The 17,422-nt window shown below is 38.6% G+C and overlaps 1 protein-coding gene across 3 annotated transcripts in view; it reads left to right on the forward strand.

Moving 5' to 3' along the window:
- Window positions 1-17,050, forward strand: part of ibtk (inhibitor of Bruton agammaglobulinemia tyrosine kinase) — a 119,503-nt gene extending 102,453 nt beyond the window's left edge. For all 3 annotated transcript variants that reach the window (XM_067984918.1, XM_067984919.1, XM_067984920.1), the window contains 7 exons: window positions 209-360; window positions 3,541-3,695; window positions 5,449-5,541; window positions 8,669-8,830; window positions 9,226-9,384; window positions 13,059-13,191; window positions 14,465-17,050. In XM_067984918.1, the coding sequence (XP_067841019.1) occupies window positions 209-360; window positions 3,541-3,695; window positions 5,449-5,541; window positions 8,669-8,830; window positions 9,226-9,384; window positions 13,059-13,191; window positions 14,465-14,590 (980 nt within the window). In that variant the 3' untranslated portion in view covers window positions 14,591-17,050. The remainder of the gene's footprint in view (window positions 1-208; window positions 361-3,540; window positions 3,696-5,448; window positions 5,542-8,668; window positions 8,831-9,225; window positions 9,385-13,058; window positions 13,192-14,464) is intronic.
- The last annotated feature ends 372 nt before the right edge of the window (window positions 17,051-17,422 follow it).

The raw sequence follows: 17,422 nt of genomic DNA on the forward strand, positions 1-17,422 counted from the left end.
TTTAAAAAACTACATTTCAGTAAATCAGTGTGATTAATTTGACTCTGGTTATTTGAGCCAATTTGAGAAAAATGTGACATCACTTTATATGCTACGAATACATTTAAGGTATGATGTACACATTGAAGATGTAGTGTATGCACGACTTTTCATGATACAGAAATTTTTATAACTTTTGCTTTAAGAACAATATTCTTTATTCCTGCAGATTTGCAAAGACCTGGTAAAACTAATTCAGTGGAATCCCTGCAGGAGCTGTTGATGTCCGATTCTGAAGGCAGCTATGCTGGCGGAGTAGCCAGCCCTAGAGAATTAGCTTCACCTGACTTTGCAGCTGGATTCTGCCAGGAGAAATCTGAGGTCCGCAGACTACATTGTTGATGACAACTTGTGATAGTTACAGTGCAATATAGAACCAGGCTAAAACACTCCAGCCACTTTGCAGCTTTGGGGTGCTTTGGCAATCCTTCATTATTTTCCTAATTTCTTGTTACACCCTCTCCTTTGTGGTTTGTTGCAGCTCTTCACTACCCTACTGAGTAGCTCTCATCGTTGTTGTATTTTATCCTATTTGGTTATCACTGCTATTTTATTAAAATTTTTATGAAGTAATTTTTATTGACTGAAAGGGAATTTAAGTGAGTTACCCAACATAAATCAAGTGACTTTTAAACTTTTCTTACATGAATGTGAAATCTTAAATCTATCATTTTTTACAAAATGACTAAAATTGTTATGGGGCATGAAACACTTGCTTAATAGGAAAATATTTCAATCTCTGTCGTCATAAAATTGTTTTCTAACAATGCTCATAGCCATTTTGTAACATTAATGGGTCAACTTATGCTCATCAATTATTTAAACAGATACACAATCTTCAAACTATAAGTATTATATTTTGCCTTTAAATTACAAAACTGGTTGCGGTAGGTTTTTGAATAAATTTAGTCTAGCTAATTTCAGTACATTTATTTTAATGTAGATCTCAAAAATGATCATTTTTGGAAATCAAATACATATTGCAGAGTTAGTACGGCTTCAGTCAGAGAGAATCAAAAGGAACATAAAACGTGCAGCCTCTACAGAAGAGGGGATTGCATAAATTCACCAGTTTCAGAATACTTCTAATTTTTAAGATTTTGTCAGCAATTTATATTTCTGCCCTGCATAAAAATGGCGTTCTTCACATGTAAATTAATTCAAATTTAGCTATAAAACTAAGCAAACAGTATAAGTGAAACAAAAGTTGACAGTTTTTGTATAAAATCCAAATTAAATTTTCTATGTATAATTTTCATTAAAGTTTACAAAGCATAGTCATCTAATACCTGGAGCTGATCACTACAATAATTACATTTTCAACTTTTTTAACAAAAGCTTTTTTTTATATATAGTGTTCACTGACTGCACTGCATTAGAAATACTAAGTACAAAAGTAATTTCACAAATTAAATAACTTCATATGTAACTAATGATTGACCAGTGTTTTAACAGTATGTGGCCTTTTGTAGTTTTTGAGGCATAATGTGTTATGATTTATTTATGATGTATCTTTTAGCCTTACTCTCTCCTCCTACGATATGTGTTATACTTTGTTACAATTTTCAAAATCAGTTTACTTCTTAAACTAGCCCAGGAAATTCCTGCCTCCTTGAGTTGGCTGATTTTGTAACTTCTCCGCTGAAATGATTGGCCTCCAATAACCACAACCATCTTCCTTTGTGCCAGCCACTGAAGAGTTATCCCCCTGAATCCCATTGACTTCAGTTTTACTTGGTGCTACACTCAGTCAAATGCTGCCTTCATAAGAAAATAAGAAATAGGAGCAGGAGTAGGCCATCTGGCCCCTCGAGCCAGATGGCCTACTCATGGCTGATCTTCTGCCTCAACGCCATTTTCCTGCACCATCCCCATATCCCTTGATGCCTTTAATATCTAGAAATCTATCGATGTCTGTCTTGAATGTACTCAATGACTGAGCCTCCACAGCCCTCTGGGGTGGAGAATTCCAAAGATTCACCACCCTCAGTGAAGAAATTTCTCCTCATCTCAGTCCTAAATGGCCTACCCCTTATTCTGAGATTGTGACCTCTGGTTCTAGACTCCCCAGTCAGGGGAAACATCCTCCTTGCATCTACCCTGTTGAGTCCTGTAAGAATTTTGTATGTTTCAGGTCAAGGGCAGTCACTCTCCCCTCATCTCTGAAATTGAGCTTGGCTTGGACCAAGGTTGTAATGAAGTTTGGAGCCAGGTGGTCCTGGTGTAACCCAAACTGAACATCAGTGAGCAGGTTATTGGTGAGTAAGTGCACTTGATAGCACTTAACAACTCCTTCCATCACTGTTGATTGAGAGTAGACTGCTATGGCAGTAATTGACAGAGTTGGATATGTCCTGCTTTTTGTGGACGGGACATACCTGGGCAATTTTCCACATTGTTGGGTGGATGCCAGTGTTGTAGCTGTACTGGAAGAGCTTGGCTAGAGAGGCGGCTAGTTCTGAAGCACAAGTCTTCAGCACTATAGCCGGGATGCTGTTGAGACCCATAGCCTTTGCTGTGTCCAATGCACTAATGCTGAAACAACACTTATGTTACAATACTAAAACTAGTAAAATTATCGGAAATAGCTTTATGACTGTAATTAATGTAAGACTGTAATTTTAATCAAAATATTGAACTTTTGTTTTAAAAGTTGACTGCTTTCCTTGTCATCTCTTTGCCCTTCCAGTTCCCTTCAACTTAATAAACTTAAATTTTACTTTTAATTTTTAAATCTTTATTTTCCTTAAAAAAAATCTAATTTTTATAATCTTTTGTTGCCTTCTTTCTTCCTCCTAATTTCTATTACCCATTTTGGAATTGGCAGCAGGTTTTAAAATCTGGCTTTTCAGTGGCTGAAAAATGGCTTCAAAGACCATATTTCCAAAACATAAAGATTGACATGGTCACATTATAGATGCAACCGTATCAATTTTTTTGACATGTAAAATTGCTGAATATGGAAGAAGCTCTTGACGATCCCAGAGCATAACACCATCCAGTTGAGTAAACGGTGCCGAGCTGCTGTCAGGATTAAGATAGACTTCTATTATTTTTAATTAAGGATAGTGAATTTACTCTAATTAATAGAGTAATCTAATTTTACCTTTCCTATTTTGAGACTCTAGTATTCCTTCTGGTCATACGTTATGTGATATTTTGAAGTGGCAGCAGAAGTATAGCACCATGACTTTAAAAATGTAAATTTAATTCACAACCTTGTATAGAAAATTACCCAAATTTTTCAATGATGCTAAGGCAAAAATCTAATTGGTTTAGATGACGACATAAACTGCTGAAGCTTTGCTCTTGCAGTTTGACATTGTCTGAACCCATCAATTGGATTTATTGCCTTGTAATGTACTAATAGCTATCCATTATCCTCTGTAATTGCCTGTGGTCTTTTATGACTAGAAGTTAATGATGAAGTTGGTCAGTAATTTCAAGGGTTTAAAATATCCTTGCAGTTGCTATCTTATAGATAATTGTTTTGTGTTTTAGGTTGATGAAAGAGCCCACATTTCTGAGATAAAAAGTCCAACTGAAGAGGCAAAAATGAGTGAGAAAATATGGACTTCTAAGAAAGAGTCAAACCCAAAGTCCATTCCTAGATCCAGCTCTGGAAGTGCTATTGGCTGGGTGACTTGTTCTCTCAGGTATAAATCTCACACATATTCTGATTTAGAAAACTTACTTTCTAATAATAATTGGTTTAGTATGAATATGTTGGATTTTTTTGTACTATTGGTCTATGTGTGATAATTCTTTGGTATAATTTAATTCTGTCCAAAGTGTTTTTAAGCTCGGTATATTGTGGATGGATTGGTTAAAGAAGATAGTCCTTTAACAACAACAGCAACTTGCATTTATGTGGCACCTTTTAACATAGAAAAACTTCCTACGGCACTTCAGAGGGCTAATCAGGGAGAAAAATGGACACTGAGCCAAAGAAGGAGATATTAGGTAGAATGACCAAAAGCTTGGCCAAAGGGATGGATTTTAAGGAGGGTCTTAAAGGAGGAGAGGGTGAACTTGCTAGAAATAGAGGATCAAGGAATGGTTGATCTGGTAAACGGATTTGTCATATTAGTCTTCACATTAAGACTGAAAACAAATCTTGGGTACAGTAATTTTGGCTCAGCAATCTATAATATGTACAGATATCTGCAAAGCATGTGTTAAGAAACTGGAAGAATGTCCTACAGTGCAATAGTTTTAAAAAAAAAATCTTCTGGAGTACAAATTCATCCTGAGCAGTAGCACAGAAACGGGCAGTATCGAATTGGCCGCCTGTTATACTCCCCGCCTGATATTTAGTTCAACTGACATCAATGGGACTGAATGTTGGGCGGGGAGCATAACGGGCGGCCGGTGCGATACTGAATATCGGGCGGGGAGTATAACGGGCAGCCGGTGCGATACTGAATATCGGGGTTGGGGGGGGGGGAAGGGGAGGGGAGTATAACGGGGGGCCGGTGCGATACCGAATATCGGGGGTGGGGGGTGGGGAAAGAGTATAACGGGGAGTATAACGGGCGGCCGGTGCGATAATGAATATCGGGCGCGGAGTATAATGGGCGGCGGGTGCGATACCGAATATTGGGGGTGGGGGGGAAGAGTATAATGGGCGGCCGGTGCGATAATGAATATCGGACGGGGAGTATAACTGGCGGTTGGTGCGATACCGAATATCGGGGGGGGTGGGTTGGGGAAAGAGTATAACGGGGAGTATAACGGGCGGCCGGTGCGATAATGAATATCGGGCGCGGAGTATAATGGGCGGCGGGTGCGATACCGAATATTGGGGGGGGGGGGGAAGAGTATAATGGGCGGCGGGTGCGATACCGAATATTGGGGGGGGGGAAGAGTATAATGGGCGGCCGGTGCGATAATGAATATCGGACGGGGAGTATAACTGGCGGTTGGTGCGATACCGCCCGGTTTGCGTTCCTGCCTAAGACGAACTTCTACCCCTCTGAATCCCCACTCCCAGTGCTGCTCCATCTCCCTCCAAAGCCATCACTGCTATTTCTCCCTATCCAAATCCTCTTCCTTGCTCTTGCCCCGAATCTCAGCTGTTCATGTTGCTTTTTTCACTCTCGCACACTTTCTGCTGAGTCCTAGCTACTGCTAATCTTGACTGTCCCCTTGCCAAGCATGTGATCGTACTGCTGATCTTTCTTGCCTTGTCAAGCTGTAGCCATCATTGCTGTTCTCTTTCTTGTGCAAGGCATTTTCAGTATAATATAAAGATAGTTAAGTGCAACATTTGAGACACTTAAAATTTATCCCATATTAAGATCTAAATATTTTATTTTCTTAGTCCTTCTCTCATTAGAGCTATAAACAGTTTAAAGTATAACCCACTGAATGCTCCTGAACTTCCTAAAATAAATTCTCTTTATTTAGTCCTGCAAGTCCTCCCACTGTAGGCCTACGAGCCATAATGGAAATGGAAGAAAATATGCAAACATGTGTAACTGTAACAAAGACTAATACAAGGTGAGTATAAAGCTTTACTGCTGTCAAAAGTAAATGATGACTCAGAACCAAGTTCTTTAATATTCTTCTCCATTCTGGCATCTTTTACAGCTTGTCCAAGCTTGAATTGTTTTTAAGGTGAACGCTTGCGTAGGCAAACCTCTCTCTTAAAAATTTGCATCATGTCACTGGGACTACTACATGTGACCTCCTGCCTTAGCATCAATAAAGCCTAGGACCTGTATAATAGTGCCAATTATTATTGTCTATCTTTTCCCTCCTTTTTGTAGGCTGTCTTCTCCTACCACCTCAATTCTCCAGATACTATAAGTCAAGCCCTACAGCCTCTAGCATTTTTACAGAAAGGATTAGTGTAGTTGTAGTACCTTTTGTGCTTTTAGCTGTTTTGCTGTGTTATAATTGTGTTTTTTTAGCTCTGTGCTCCTCACTTAGAAAGTCAACATGAGCTGATTTGAATCTTCTATAAGCTAAGAGAAAAATCTGCCCTTTTCAGGACACGAGGCAATTTTGTTCAAAACACTTTTTTTTCAAGAGGTTAAAAAAGAAAGCTATTTTCTCTCCAAAAAATAAAGTTCAGTACCTCAGTTCAGTCATTGAGCTTTGTCTCTAAGCATGAGAGCACAAATATAAACAGAACATGGTATCTCAGCTATGGCACTGACTGCCACAGAACAAATACACAACAGAAACTTCAGGGTACTATTGGTATGTAGTTTCTGGTATAACTGTTCAAAGATAGTCTGGAGCATGAGTCAACAAGTGGAGCAGTTGGATGGGAGACGCAGCGTAGGATTGGAGACTGGAGTAATTGGATCAAGTGCGAGCTAGAGAAGTGTGTGTTTCCTGTTACTTGGCAACTGTAAGTAGAAAACTCTGGGACTCGGGCTCAGTAGAGCAGAGGTTTTAGTAGAGTGAGGCTGAAGTTGCGTAAGACAGTAGGCTAGTGAAAGTGTCAGGTTTGGTTCAGTACAACATGTAGTATATTTGCACTATTGTATTATATATTACGAGCAGGCTTAGAAAATCACAGACTAAAGTTACTGAGAGACAGGAGATGGCTAGCCTCTATCCTTTCCTTTTCCTGAACACAGGAGTTTCTGCAAATGCCCCTCCCCCACATTCATAGTATGTTGTAGAAAGTGCATGCAGAATAGATGAACGGTATTTTTATAATACTGTATACAAAGCTTATAAGTAGGAAAAATGTTGAGTGCTCTTCTGAGTCAGTGAGTGATTGAATCACATATTTTAGAATAATTGTTTGAATTGGGCTCCATTTAAGTAGCTTTTACAAACTGCTAGCTTTGGGACTGATGGGATGACCTGTTAGGTGTCCAGCTTCATTGGTGGGGGGGAGGGTGCTATGTGAACGTTCCGTTTGCAGTGCTTCCCTAAGTCGTATTAAACTTATGGACCTATATTCTAACTTTGTGTTTGCTTGGAATATGTCTTTGTTATATCAGTTCTAGCATACAGGGTTAATAAATGGCAGACTTTGGTTGTAGATCAACATTATTTGATTCGGCATGAAGACAGGGTAGTTATCACAAGACAGATATAATTTAGAGGCTATTAGGCCCGTTTTGGCTCATCCGTCCAAAAAGAGGCAAATTTCCCCATCACAGCATCAGATTGTCAAATGATTCCAGGGTTTTCACTATCATTACCCTATCCAATGGAAGTCCATTCCATGTGTTGATCACTGTGTGTGAAGAACTTCTTGACATTAGTCTTAAATTTTCCCTTTAACTAGTTTGAACTGGTGCCCCCTCGCAGTTTAGTTTGAAGTAATGCTCTGGAACTACCTTTTCTATACAGTTTAGCATTCATCTCTACAAGGTCACCTCTCAATCATATCACGACCGAAAAAAGTACAGGTTCCTCAAGTCATTTCTCAAAACTCAGTCCTCCTCTTGGGATTCTTCTCAAGGTGGTTTCTCAGTTTCATTTAAATCAGGAAATTGTTCTTCCCTCATTTCATCTGCCTCCATGTCAATCAGGTAGGTACCATAGGTTCTACTGTGTCGATGCTGACAAATCTCTCTTTCTATGTTCACCAAACACACGAATTCAGGAAATCAAGGCATATTTTAGTGTTGGTTACAGAACCCTAGACAGCTCAGCAATGAGGCTAATAGCAGGAAGGCTGCAGGAGTGTTTTCTTCATTGCTATCATCTGGATGGTAGGAATCCCAGGGGTCAGGTAAAAGCCATTCCAGTCATTCTGTTGCCACTTACTGAGAATCCCTTTATCAGCATTGATTGACAGCTATATGGAGTACTTTTCGTGTGTCTACCAAACATTATTGTTTAAATTTGGCAGCAGGGGTTGGAATTTCCTAGCTAGTGCCTTCCCCCTCCTCCTAAATTGGCTCTGTTTTAGCAAGGCTTCTACAGGTCTGAAGATTATTAGAATAAAGAAGAAAGCTTAGCTACTGAGTATGATCATCTTCATTCTTTGATGGACATCCTTCATGCACCACACGGACTGCAGCGGTTCAAGAAGGCGGCTTGCTACCACCTTCTCAAGGGCAATTAGGGATGGGCAATAAATGCTGGTGTCGCCAGCGACGCCCACATCCCATGAACGAATTTTAAAAAACAATCCCTCACAGCTATCATCTCAGGCCGTCTTGGATTTGTTTTGGCTAACATTGTTGTAGTGGAGTTAACATTAGTTCCAGGCAAAAGAACTGGTGTTATCATACAGATCCCAGGGCTTTATTTGACATTTGGGGGTTAGGTGTAGTACTGTCCGGATTATGCAAGGTGCAGATTTTACGGTCATGCTTCAGCATGTGATTTCCCCAGAATCAATTGGACAAGTTCTCATGGTATGTGAAGGATTCCTAGTGTAGGTACTTTAACATTTCTATATCAAATATTACAACTCAATTTCTAAATAATTGTAAAATATTTTACAACAGATGAACATTACTAGTTTTTTATATTCTGTATTATGATTGAAATGCAAGTCAATTGTATTTCCAGGTAATATAACTGAAATTGTCTGCCAATTCCTGCAGATACTCTACATAAAATTTATTCTTTTAAACTCCCATGTAACACTGCAAAAAAAAAAAAGCTTCTTTGACGATGATTGTTTAACAATGCAACATTTTCACAGCGGGAATAAGGCAATGTGCCATGGAGGAAAGCTTTCTCAGAAACAAAGGAAGATGATTGCCATGGCAGCTAAAGAGCCATGCACAAACAGCAGACTGGACAGCCCACCTGTGAAATCAAATCTGACTACACCGTTAACCCCATCAAAGACAGGAAATGCTTGGTAAGATCACAAGTGTCAGAAGTTGAAAGTATGCCAAATTAAATTAAGTGGATTTTAAGTTATGTTTAAGGTATTTGCTCTGTATTCCGATATGTTAAGCACTCAAACTTGGTTAGTGTTTCCCTTGTGATGATTTTTCTTCCTCCACTTGTCAGCTACATTTTGCATGTCACTCACATTAAGTACACTTTCTAGTTTGAGTCGCCGTTGAAAGTTATAGAAGATCTGTGGCCTAGACTGGGAAAAAGGATTTTGAAAACTGGGGGGCAAATAAGTCAGACTCTCTGCTTTATTGTAACTCTAAGGATTTCTCATTTATTAAGTTTTTGCAATTTTTGTTTGATCAGTTATTTTAGTAATAAACTTTTTAACTGTTACAAAACACTTTCATTTAGGGCTACTCCTTTCAATGGTCTCTCCTCCCCAAAGTCATTCCGTGACCTACTGGTGGAAGAAAAGTCATCAGAAAAATCAGGTGACTCCCTGGCTTCCAGCGCATGGGAAAATGGTTCTAAACAAGAGCAGCCTACCAACAAATATGAGCAACCTACCAGGTGAAGAATGCAAGAAAAGCTGTTTACCTTTAAAGTCAGTTTAGTAAATTGATAAATAAACTAAATGTTTAAATTAGTATATTTAATCCAACTTTTCAACTAAAGAGCGTGCAGTACATAGTTCTTCTAGCTTCAAAATTTCCCCCCCTCAAGGAAAAAGAAGAGCTTCAGTTATAGCTGCATCACTGATCCTTTCGGCATGCTGCTGCTATAATCTGGATTGTGCATAGCACAGCATTTAAAAGTGGTCACTTGATATTAAATGTAGCTATCCTTCCATTTTAATATTTCAGACAGCGGCTTTAGATCATGATTGTTTGGAACAGTACCTTTTGTGAGTATTATTATCTCCTGTGCAAAAAAAAATCCCTTTATCTATTTACCTCCCCCCACAACACCATATAAACAGAAGTTGTTTTCTCCCTTCTTCCAGATGCAAAACCTGCAATTTCCTCATTTAAGAGGGTGAAAAGGCCCTGCTATTTTTGGAGTTGTATAAAAGTAACCCAGAGGGACTTTCTCTCTCTTTATTCTCATTTACAGTGAGGGGATGTTCATGCAGCTTTACAGGAAAATGCATGTGACAAGCCTTCTGGGGGAGAACTAACTTGAACATTGTCTCAGTTGAACATTCATGAAGAAGTTCATGTGTCAACACCCATAATGCATTCTACACTTTAGTTTCTTAATTCACCAGTTAACTCTTTCTTTCTTGATCATCAGGTTCTCTCGCGAGTAAAATATTTTTACAGTAGCTTGGCAATTTGATATCTTGTGTTTGCCCTGCTGTCAGTTATGAATATTGATTTTAGAAATGTTCTAATATAACCATTAAAAACATGAAATTGATCAGTTTTAGTTAAGATAATATATTTGATCAAAATGGGCTGTGCTTAGGTTCGTGTAATACTTTGCATTTTGACTAATTACAGTGTGCCTTGCAAATGTAGGCGGTGTGCTGTGGACCATATCATTGATTTGTCAGACAGTCATAAGAAAGTACAAATACTGTCGAAGGGTTCACCTTGACTTTCCTCCTCTCTTTCTCCCCCCCCCCCCCCCACCCCCACTCCATCATTTTTCCTCAGTAATTGATCCCGAGGAGGGTACAAGAGTAACTCTTGTCGATTTTTCTCTTCCTTCCATCCCCGTCACTTTGGAGAAGTGCCTAATCTTCATTTAGCACTTCTGTCAGGCAAATATCAAGATAACTACTTGGAACTCACAAGCACACATCTGTCAACTAAGGTTTGCAATCCCACAATCCTGACCAATTTAACAGTCCCAAAGTCCTGATCCAGCTCAAATGTCAGGATTGTTTAATGCTATCCTACAGACGAAGTTCACCGAACAAAGAGCAGCACTTCGAACTTTATCACACTTCCTCATATGATGGAGCATCACTGCTGGGTGTCATTTTTTCTGGCTTAACAATGATGGCTAGAGCACAATGCAGAAAATTGAGAGTGAAGATAGTAAAAGTAGAAATATTTAGAAGACTAGTGGATCTCCTGTGGTGTTACTCATAGTTAGTCTGAAGCACGATCACGATGTTTAGCTGCCAACCTGGTCCCCTTTTAAGGCCTCTGGTCGCCTTTTAGGGCCACTGCTCAAGTACTTCCTGTGGAGGGGCGTGGTCTCAGTTGGCAAATCTGTTTAGAGTGTACCTTTTTATAGCAAAGGCTCAAATTTATAAACTTCTTAGTTTAATCATCTTTGTAGCTTTGCTTCTTTACCAAATATTTCAGTAATTAGTGTATTAAACAGACCCTATTTTAAAAAAAAAAAATTTGCGACTTTCATTCAAAATTCACACCCAAACGTGAATAATGGTATAGCCCTGTTGTTAATACGAACAATTATTGTTTTTGATTTCTCTATAAACAAGTGACGCAGTTGCTGTAACCATTTAGAATACATTGCAAAATATAAAAATTCAAATTTTAAATGTCATTGTTTAAAGTAGCATTTGCTACACATGTTATATAGTTTAATCAACAAATTGAAAATAAATAAGTTAAATAATTTACTGCAGAGATCTCCTACAAATGAGGAGAGACTTGTGATACAGGGACGGTTTCCACTGAAGCAGAGAAGACTAAGGAGATTTAATGGAGATTTTTAAAATTATGAAGGATTTTGATAGTGAATAAGGAAATGCTATTTCCTCTGATTAGGGAGTGAAAGATGAGGAGTCATCAATTTTAAATTATTATGGAGAGTGACTAGATAGGTTAGGAGAAATTTCATAACATGGGGCATGGAATGTTTTGCCACAGGGAGTGGTGGATTTAGAGACCATTGCGTATTTTAAGGAAAAGTAGAAAAATATTTGTACCTTCCTCTGCTTCAGAGTTATGGGGAGAGTGGGCAGTGAGATTAATTTTTTATTTCTATAGCAAACAGTCAGCACAAACGTGTTGGGCCGAGTGACCTCCTGTGCTGCAAATTTCTATGGTATAATTCTGGGACTGACTTCAGGACACCACTACCAGTACTGCAATTGCAGCAGTGTTGATGCCAACAGAAATAACATTTGGAACTAGCATTATAGGCATCTGTCAATAATGCTAACTTCTGTAAGGTGACAGTGGCTGGAATAATTTCTACAAGCTCCATTTTTGTCTTAGTGATGACGCTTTACTTTCTGAACGGCTTTTGCATTGTTGTTAAATGGACAGCTATGAGTGCCTTATGTTTGTTGTTTGTGTTTTCTATAGAAAATTAAAGTGTGAAAGATGGGGGTATTTACTGGGTGTGTTTCTTGCTGTGTAGTATATGTTTTGTTTGGATTTTCCTTTTATAGACTGTTAACGGTACCGGTGATGAGGTGATGGTATGTTTACTAGATGTAGTGTGCTATGTGTTGTGGAAATGAAATGGAAGGATATATATGACTTGTCATTCAGTCTCTTGGTCTGAGACAATTCATTTTGATCAGATGTGCTGAATATGAATGATCCCTGCTAAAGCTGAAGACAATCTTTGCAGAGTTAAGTAGAGAGGAATCTCAATACCATGATTGTTTTTATAAAAGCGTTAAGTATGAATAAATATATTCTGATCCATCTGAAAGACTGTTATTTATTGTGCTTCCATTTTCCCCAAGTTTTAGTGTGTCAAGTATAGATAAACGGTCATCCCAGTCTCTAATTTCAGAATAAGCATGATTGAATCCCAAAATCCTGAAGGCACAAGAGGCATCCAGGATTGCAAACCCTATTGTCAATTTATAAGAGCCAATTAATTATTTGTGCCTCTACAAATAAAAACCTATAATGTAGAAAACAGATTTGTTAAAAGAAAACAAATTATTAGCCGTACATTTGTGAATTTTTATGATTCAGTGCATGTTACGTATATCCAATGTTATTTTAGCACCATGAAAACTGGGCAACATATAAATTATGCCACTTCAAAATTTGCTGCAATTAATGCAAAAAGTACTTGAATCTCAAGGTTATAATAATTGCTTCCGATATATATGTATGAACTTAGCAAAATTACTTTTAGCTTTTTAGAGACATCAAATTTAGAGTATTATGAGTTATCATCTCTCCTTTTCCTAACTGCATCTAATTTGCACTGCAGCAGTTCTATTATAAGAGCAGCTGGGTCTAGCTGCCTGTGTAAATTTGAAAGTCTATTAACTTTAAATCTCTCATCTTTAACAGTCCTTGGTTAATGACAGTTGCTAAAAGTCCGCCAGCAATGACTCCGATTACTTTTGCGGCTATTGTAGAAGAGGAACGTCAGCAAGAAGCTGCACTCATGAAGAGCAGGGAGAAACCACTAGCTTTGATTCAGGTAATGCTAATTGTAAACTGTTCCGAGCACTACCAGCTTCAAAAAGTTTTATTGGAAAATTAGCCTAATTTTTGAGAAATATTGACCAGAGCTAACAATAATTCAGACACAAGAAAAGTTCTCATAACAAACACACATAACTTGGCAGATGCATTAATGTGTTCTTCATTAGCACCCTAAACAATTTTCTGTCTATATATAGAGTAGATTTGTCAGAATGTGCGTTTAGAGGCGAGGATGGCATAGAATTAAAGAAATTACGGTAAAAGCTCATTCAACCCATTGAACCTGTGCCAGTCCTAGCTCTACAATTTGAGATATCTATTCTAATCCCTTTGCCCTGCTTTTTCCCTGCCCATTTCTCGTATCCTTTTGTATTCTCTGTAGAAACATATTTCTCTTTTATAGGGCCATAGACCTAAAGTACTGTTTTCTACTCTTGTTCTCAAGTTGTGGCCAAAAACAAGTAGCCTCAGGCTGGCACTTAGTAAAACACTGTCTCTCATGCTGAACATTGGGAAGTGTTTAGCATTTGTACATCACCCTTTTGAGGGCAATATTCAGATGTCAAACTAGTGCCGTTGCTGTGATATTGGAGTTGAGATGCATTGTTGGAAGGTCTGAATTATAAATGGTCACAATTAGCTTGCAGCTGCACAGCATTGATCACTAACGAAACATTTTGTTAAATATATACCTCACTTGTAACCTACTTTGGACTCTGCTAAAATCTAGAAGGTCAGAGGCAGTGCATACAGCTTCAGATTCTTGCTTTCTAGCTGGTATAAAAAATGGCAGCAGCAAAAATACATGGCTATTGACTACCCCAAGCCCCATCTCTCCACTCCTCTCTGTACTGGTAGGGCAATGCTTTTTAAGTATTCACAGCCCTAGGGTGTGAAAACTAAGCAGCTTTGCTTGCAGGAGGGTGGCCAGTACTACAGATTCAGTACAGTTGTCAGTTGGTGTCAGACCTCAGAAGTCCGTAGCCTAGATTTTCTGATCGATTATTATTCTATTAATTTTAAACAGGTTGATCAGTCAGAAAAATCTAAACCCTTTGGGTTCATCTTGACCACTAGCTGTCATTCTGGATAGGCATGTATGTAACATGTAAATTAGCCATGATAAAAACATGTTCTAGCGAGGAACTTAATAAAGGTAGGCTGTTCCCAGTGGCTTCTCTACTAATGAGGAAGTCATTAAAAAAAAATCACAGTAATGTAATATCTCCAAATTTCAAAATTAAATAATTTTTATCTTCTACTTTCAGATTGAGGAGCGTGCTCTCCAGGAACTACTAATCCACTACCAGGCCTGTGACAACCCTGAGGAATTTATTGTGATAGATAGATCGCCGCAAGGGCCCATAGCAACCCCAGTATGGAGTAAACACTGATACTTGTATCTCTTCCTCTACAGCTAACAGCTAACAACAACATATGGTCATGAAATTAAATTGTGCTTACTCTGTGAAAAGGCTGCATTTACAAAAGAGCAGAGGAACAATGCATTGCTCTTTGTTCCATTTTCTAGCAGATCAACTGCTGTGTTTGACCTCAAATGCTGTTAAGGAAATGTTTTCATCTGGAATATATATCTCTGGAGATCTTTTTCACTGGCACAGTAAATAAGAATTTGATTAATAAGTGCTGATCAGGTATTGATATTTTGTCTTTCTCGCCACTTCCCCCACCACACACATTTCATAAATCCTTTCATGTATACTTTCAAAGCTAACTTCTAGTTGCAAGAGTGCAAAATTGGTGGCAGAGAATTCTTACAGGAAACAGTGGATAAATACTTGGGGAGGGGGTGCTGAAATGGTAATTTTTTTAGTTTAAGCCCCTTTGGAAAAAAACAGTTGTGCGAGGGTGGGGGTGGTGATGGGGTTAGGTACAAATGCGTCCCTTCACTGACGACACTGAGGCAACCCATCTCATCCCGATAACTCAACCACCAAAACCAATCAAATAATTTTATTATCAGTGTCGATTATGCACTCCAGTCCCTGCGGTGCCCACCGGTCGTGGAAAGCTTCAAACACACTGGCAGACACTTCTCCAGATTCCAAGGTGCTCGTTCTCCAGGGCCACCTGGGCGCTGATCGTTGAGTCAATTAGGAAACAGATGCTGTGGGGATTAAAGTTATTTTAATGTGCCACTACATCTTTAAAGTAATAGCAGTGAGAGGAGCACCTGGCCTATTACTTTTGGTCCTTGGCCAGCTCTTGTATAAAAAGTACAACACACTGAATTGCTTCAGTGGACATATCACCAACATGGGTTTGATTTGCTGATTGCTGACTCCTAATTTCAGCTGTGCTGTTATAGGGAGGTATCGTATGGAGATCAGGTGCCTGTCCACAGGGAAGGGAGAATTGGAAGGAAAATCAACCATGCATACCTCTTGACAGTCGACTGAAAGCAATGTTGCTGGAGGCTTTGGAGCAAGTCACCCATTCTCTAAACTACAGTCTGGTAAAAGGAAAGTGGGGAAAGAATTCATACATTGATCCAGCAATAACAATATTGGAGAATCACTTGCAACTACATTTAAAAACCCATGGAACTTGGTGAGGATCAGTATTGCTTGTCGATGTGGGGGTGCCACTTGCACAGATGTGTGTTATGAAAGGCTAGTTTTCACTGCTTTCAACAGACTTGTGTTAGTTTCAAAAGTAATGAAGATTCAATTTATTATACAAAAGCACAAAATAAACTCCAACACTAAGTCAGTACTTTTTCTACAGAACAGCAAAGCCAATCAAAGGTCAATGGCAACAGCACATTATTCTTCCCATCAGTTATTTTAAGCCCCATGTAGATTAAATCCCAACAGTTTGCCACTGGCACCAAGGTTGTCTTTACCATTTTAGGTCTGGCTGCAGGCAAGCTGGCAGTTTATTTTGCCTGTGAACAGACTTAAGATAGCAGACCTTAACTTGAAAATAATGGCTGCTGTTTACATTTGGCCCTGGTGGCAAGTAGTGGGTGCAAGCTCCAGATGCAACCCCCTCGAGAGCAGCCTTGATGCCTCCGGCAGCACTGGCCTTGCTTTTCTTTTTATTTAACAGGATTTGACCGTAATTGTACAATTGGAGACATCTCTGCTAAGTATCATATTTTGAGGTATTATGGTTGTCCCAGTGCTGAAATAAATTTCTAATGAGATGTATTAACATAAAATAATGCTGTGCATAGAACTGAAATAAACTTTTAGGCAATTTTTTTTGCAAGTGCACAGTTGAAGGTTTAGGTTTGCACTATTTTGAGGATCACAAATTTTAAATGGGAGAGGTACTGCTATTGATTATTTCTGCATTCTATAAATATGAGAATGAGCTTTAACTTGAGTCTCTAGTAGGTTTGAACACGATGCAAACTACTAGTTTTTTTTTAAAAAAATGCTAGTATACTGTCTAGCTTTTCCCATTATGTACATTATTTGAAACAACACAGGTATTTCTGCATTTGTGTTTGCAAGGCCTTACTGTAGCTGTGTGATGAAGGCAGTGTTGCTCCTGCATGATTTGTTCGTTGATTTTGTTTGTATTTGCACAACTGAGAATGTACTGTTGACAAAACTGGCGTGTGATTTTTGGGCTCTGGCAAGTAAAATGTCTGTTACTTCTCATGGTTGACTTGGCAAATTAAACTTAACCACTTGTAAGGAGTGTCACTGTGTAAAAGGTAAATTAATGGGGTGGGGGGCCAAACTAATGTAACGCTTAAGATGCAGTGTACATGATCCTTCAGTGTTTAAACGAAAATATATTTTCATCATGTTCATGGGGTTTTGCCATGACAGGTGGCAAGCTGGAAAAAATGAAAGCAATAAATGTGTTCCTGACTTGAATATGCTGTGCTTACTTTATTTTAAACTACAGTGCTATTAAAAAAAACCTTCTTCAATAGGTGCTTTATTAATGGACATAATTTTCAATTATTTACATTTTCTGTACATTCAACTTCAGTGTGTCAAGGAATATTCATATCATCCAAAAAGAAATAAACACTTAGGAACACTGTCCTTTTAAAAGATTTGCACCATATAGGCTCATCTTGGTCTAATTCTTTTTCTCCCGTCACTGGCAGCACTGCTAGATACATACAGGAAAATTAACATTCTGTTTAATATTTTTTCCAACTTTTAAAATAGTTTTAGTCTCTTACAGAAGTGCAGTGGACGTTTTACAAGTTTTTCCACTGAAGTTTCAATTTAGGAAAG

The sequence above is a fragment of the Heptranchias perlo genome, chromosome 5, assembly GCF_035084215.1.
Source record: "Heptranchias perlo isolate sHepPer1 chromosome 5, sHepPer1.hap1, whole genome shotgun sequence".
Lineage (NCBI taxonomy): Eukaryota > Metazoa > Chordata > Chondrichthyes > Hexanchiformes > Hexanchidae > Heptranchias > Heptranchias perlo.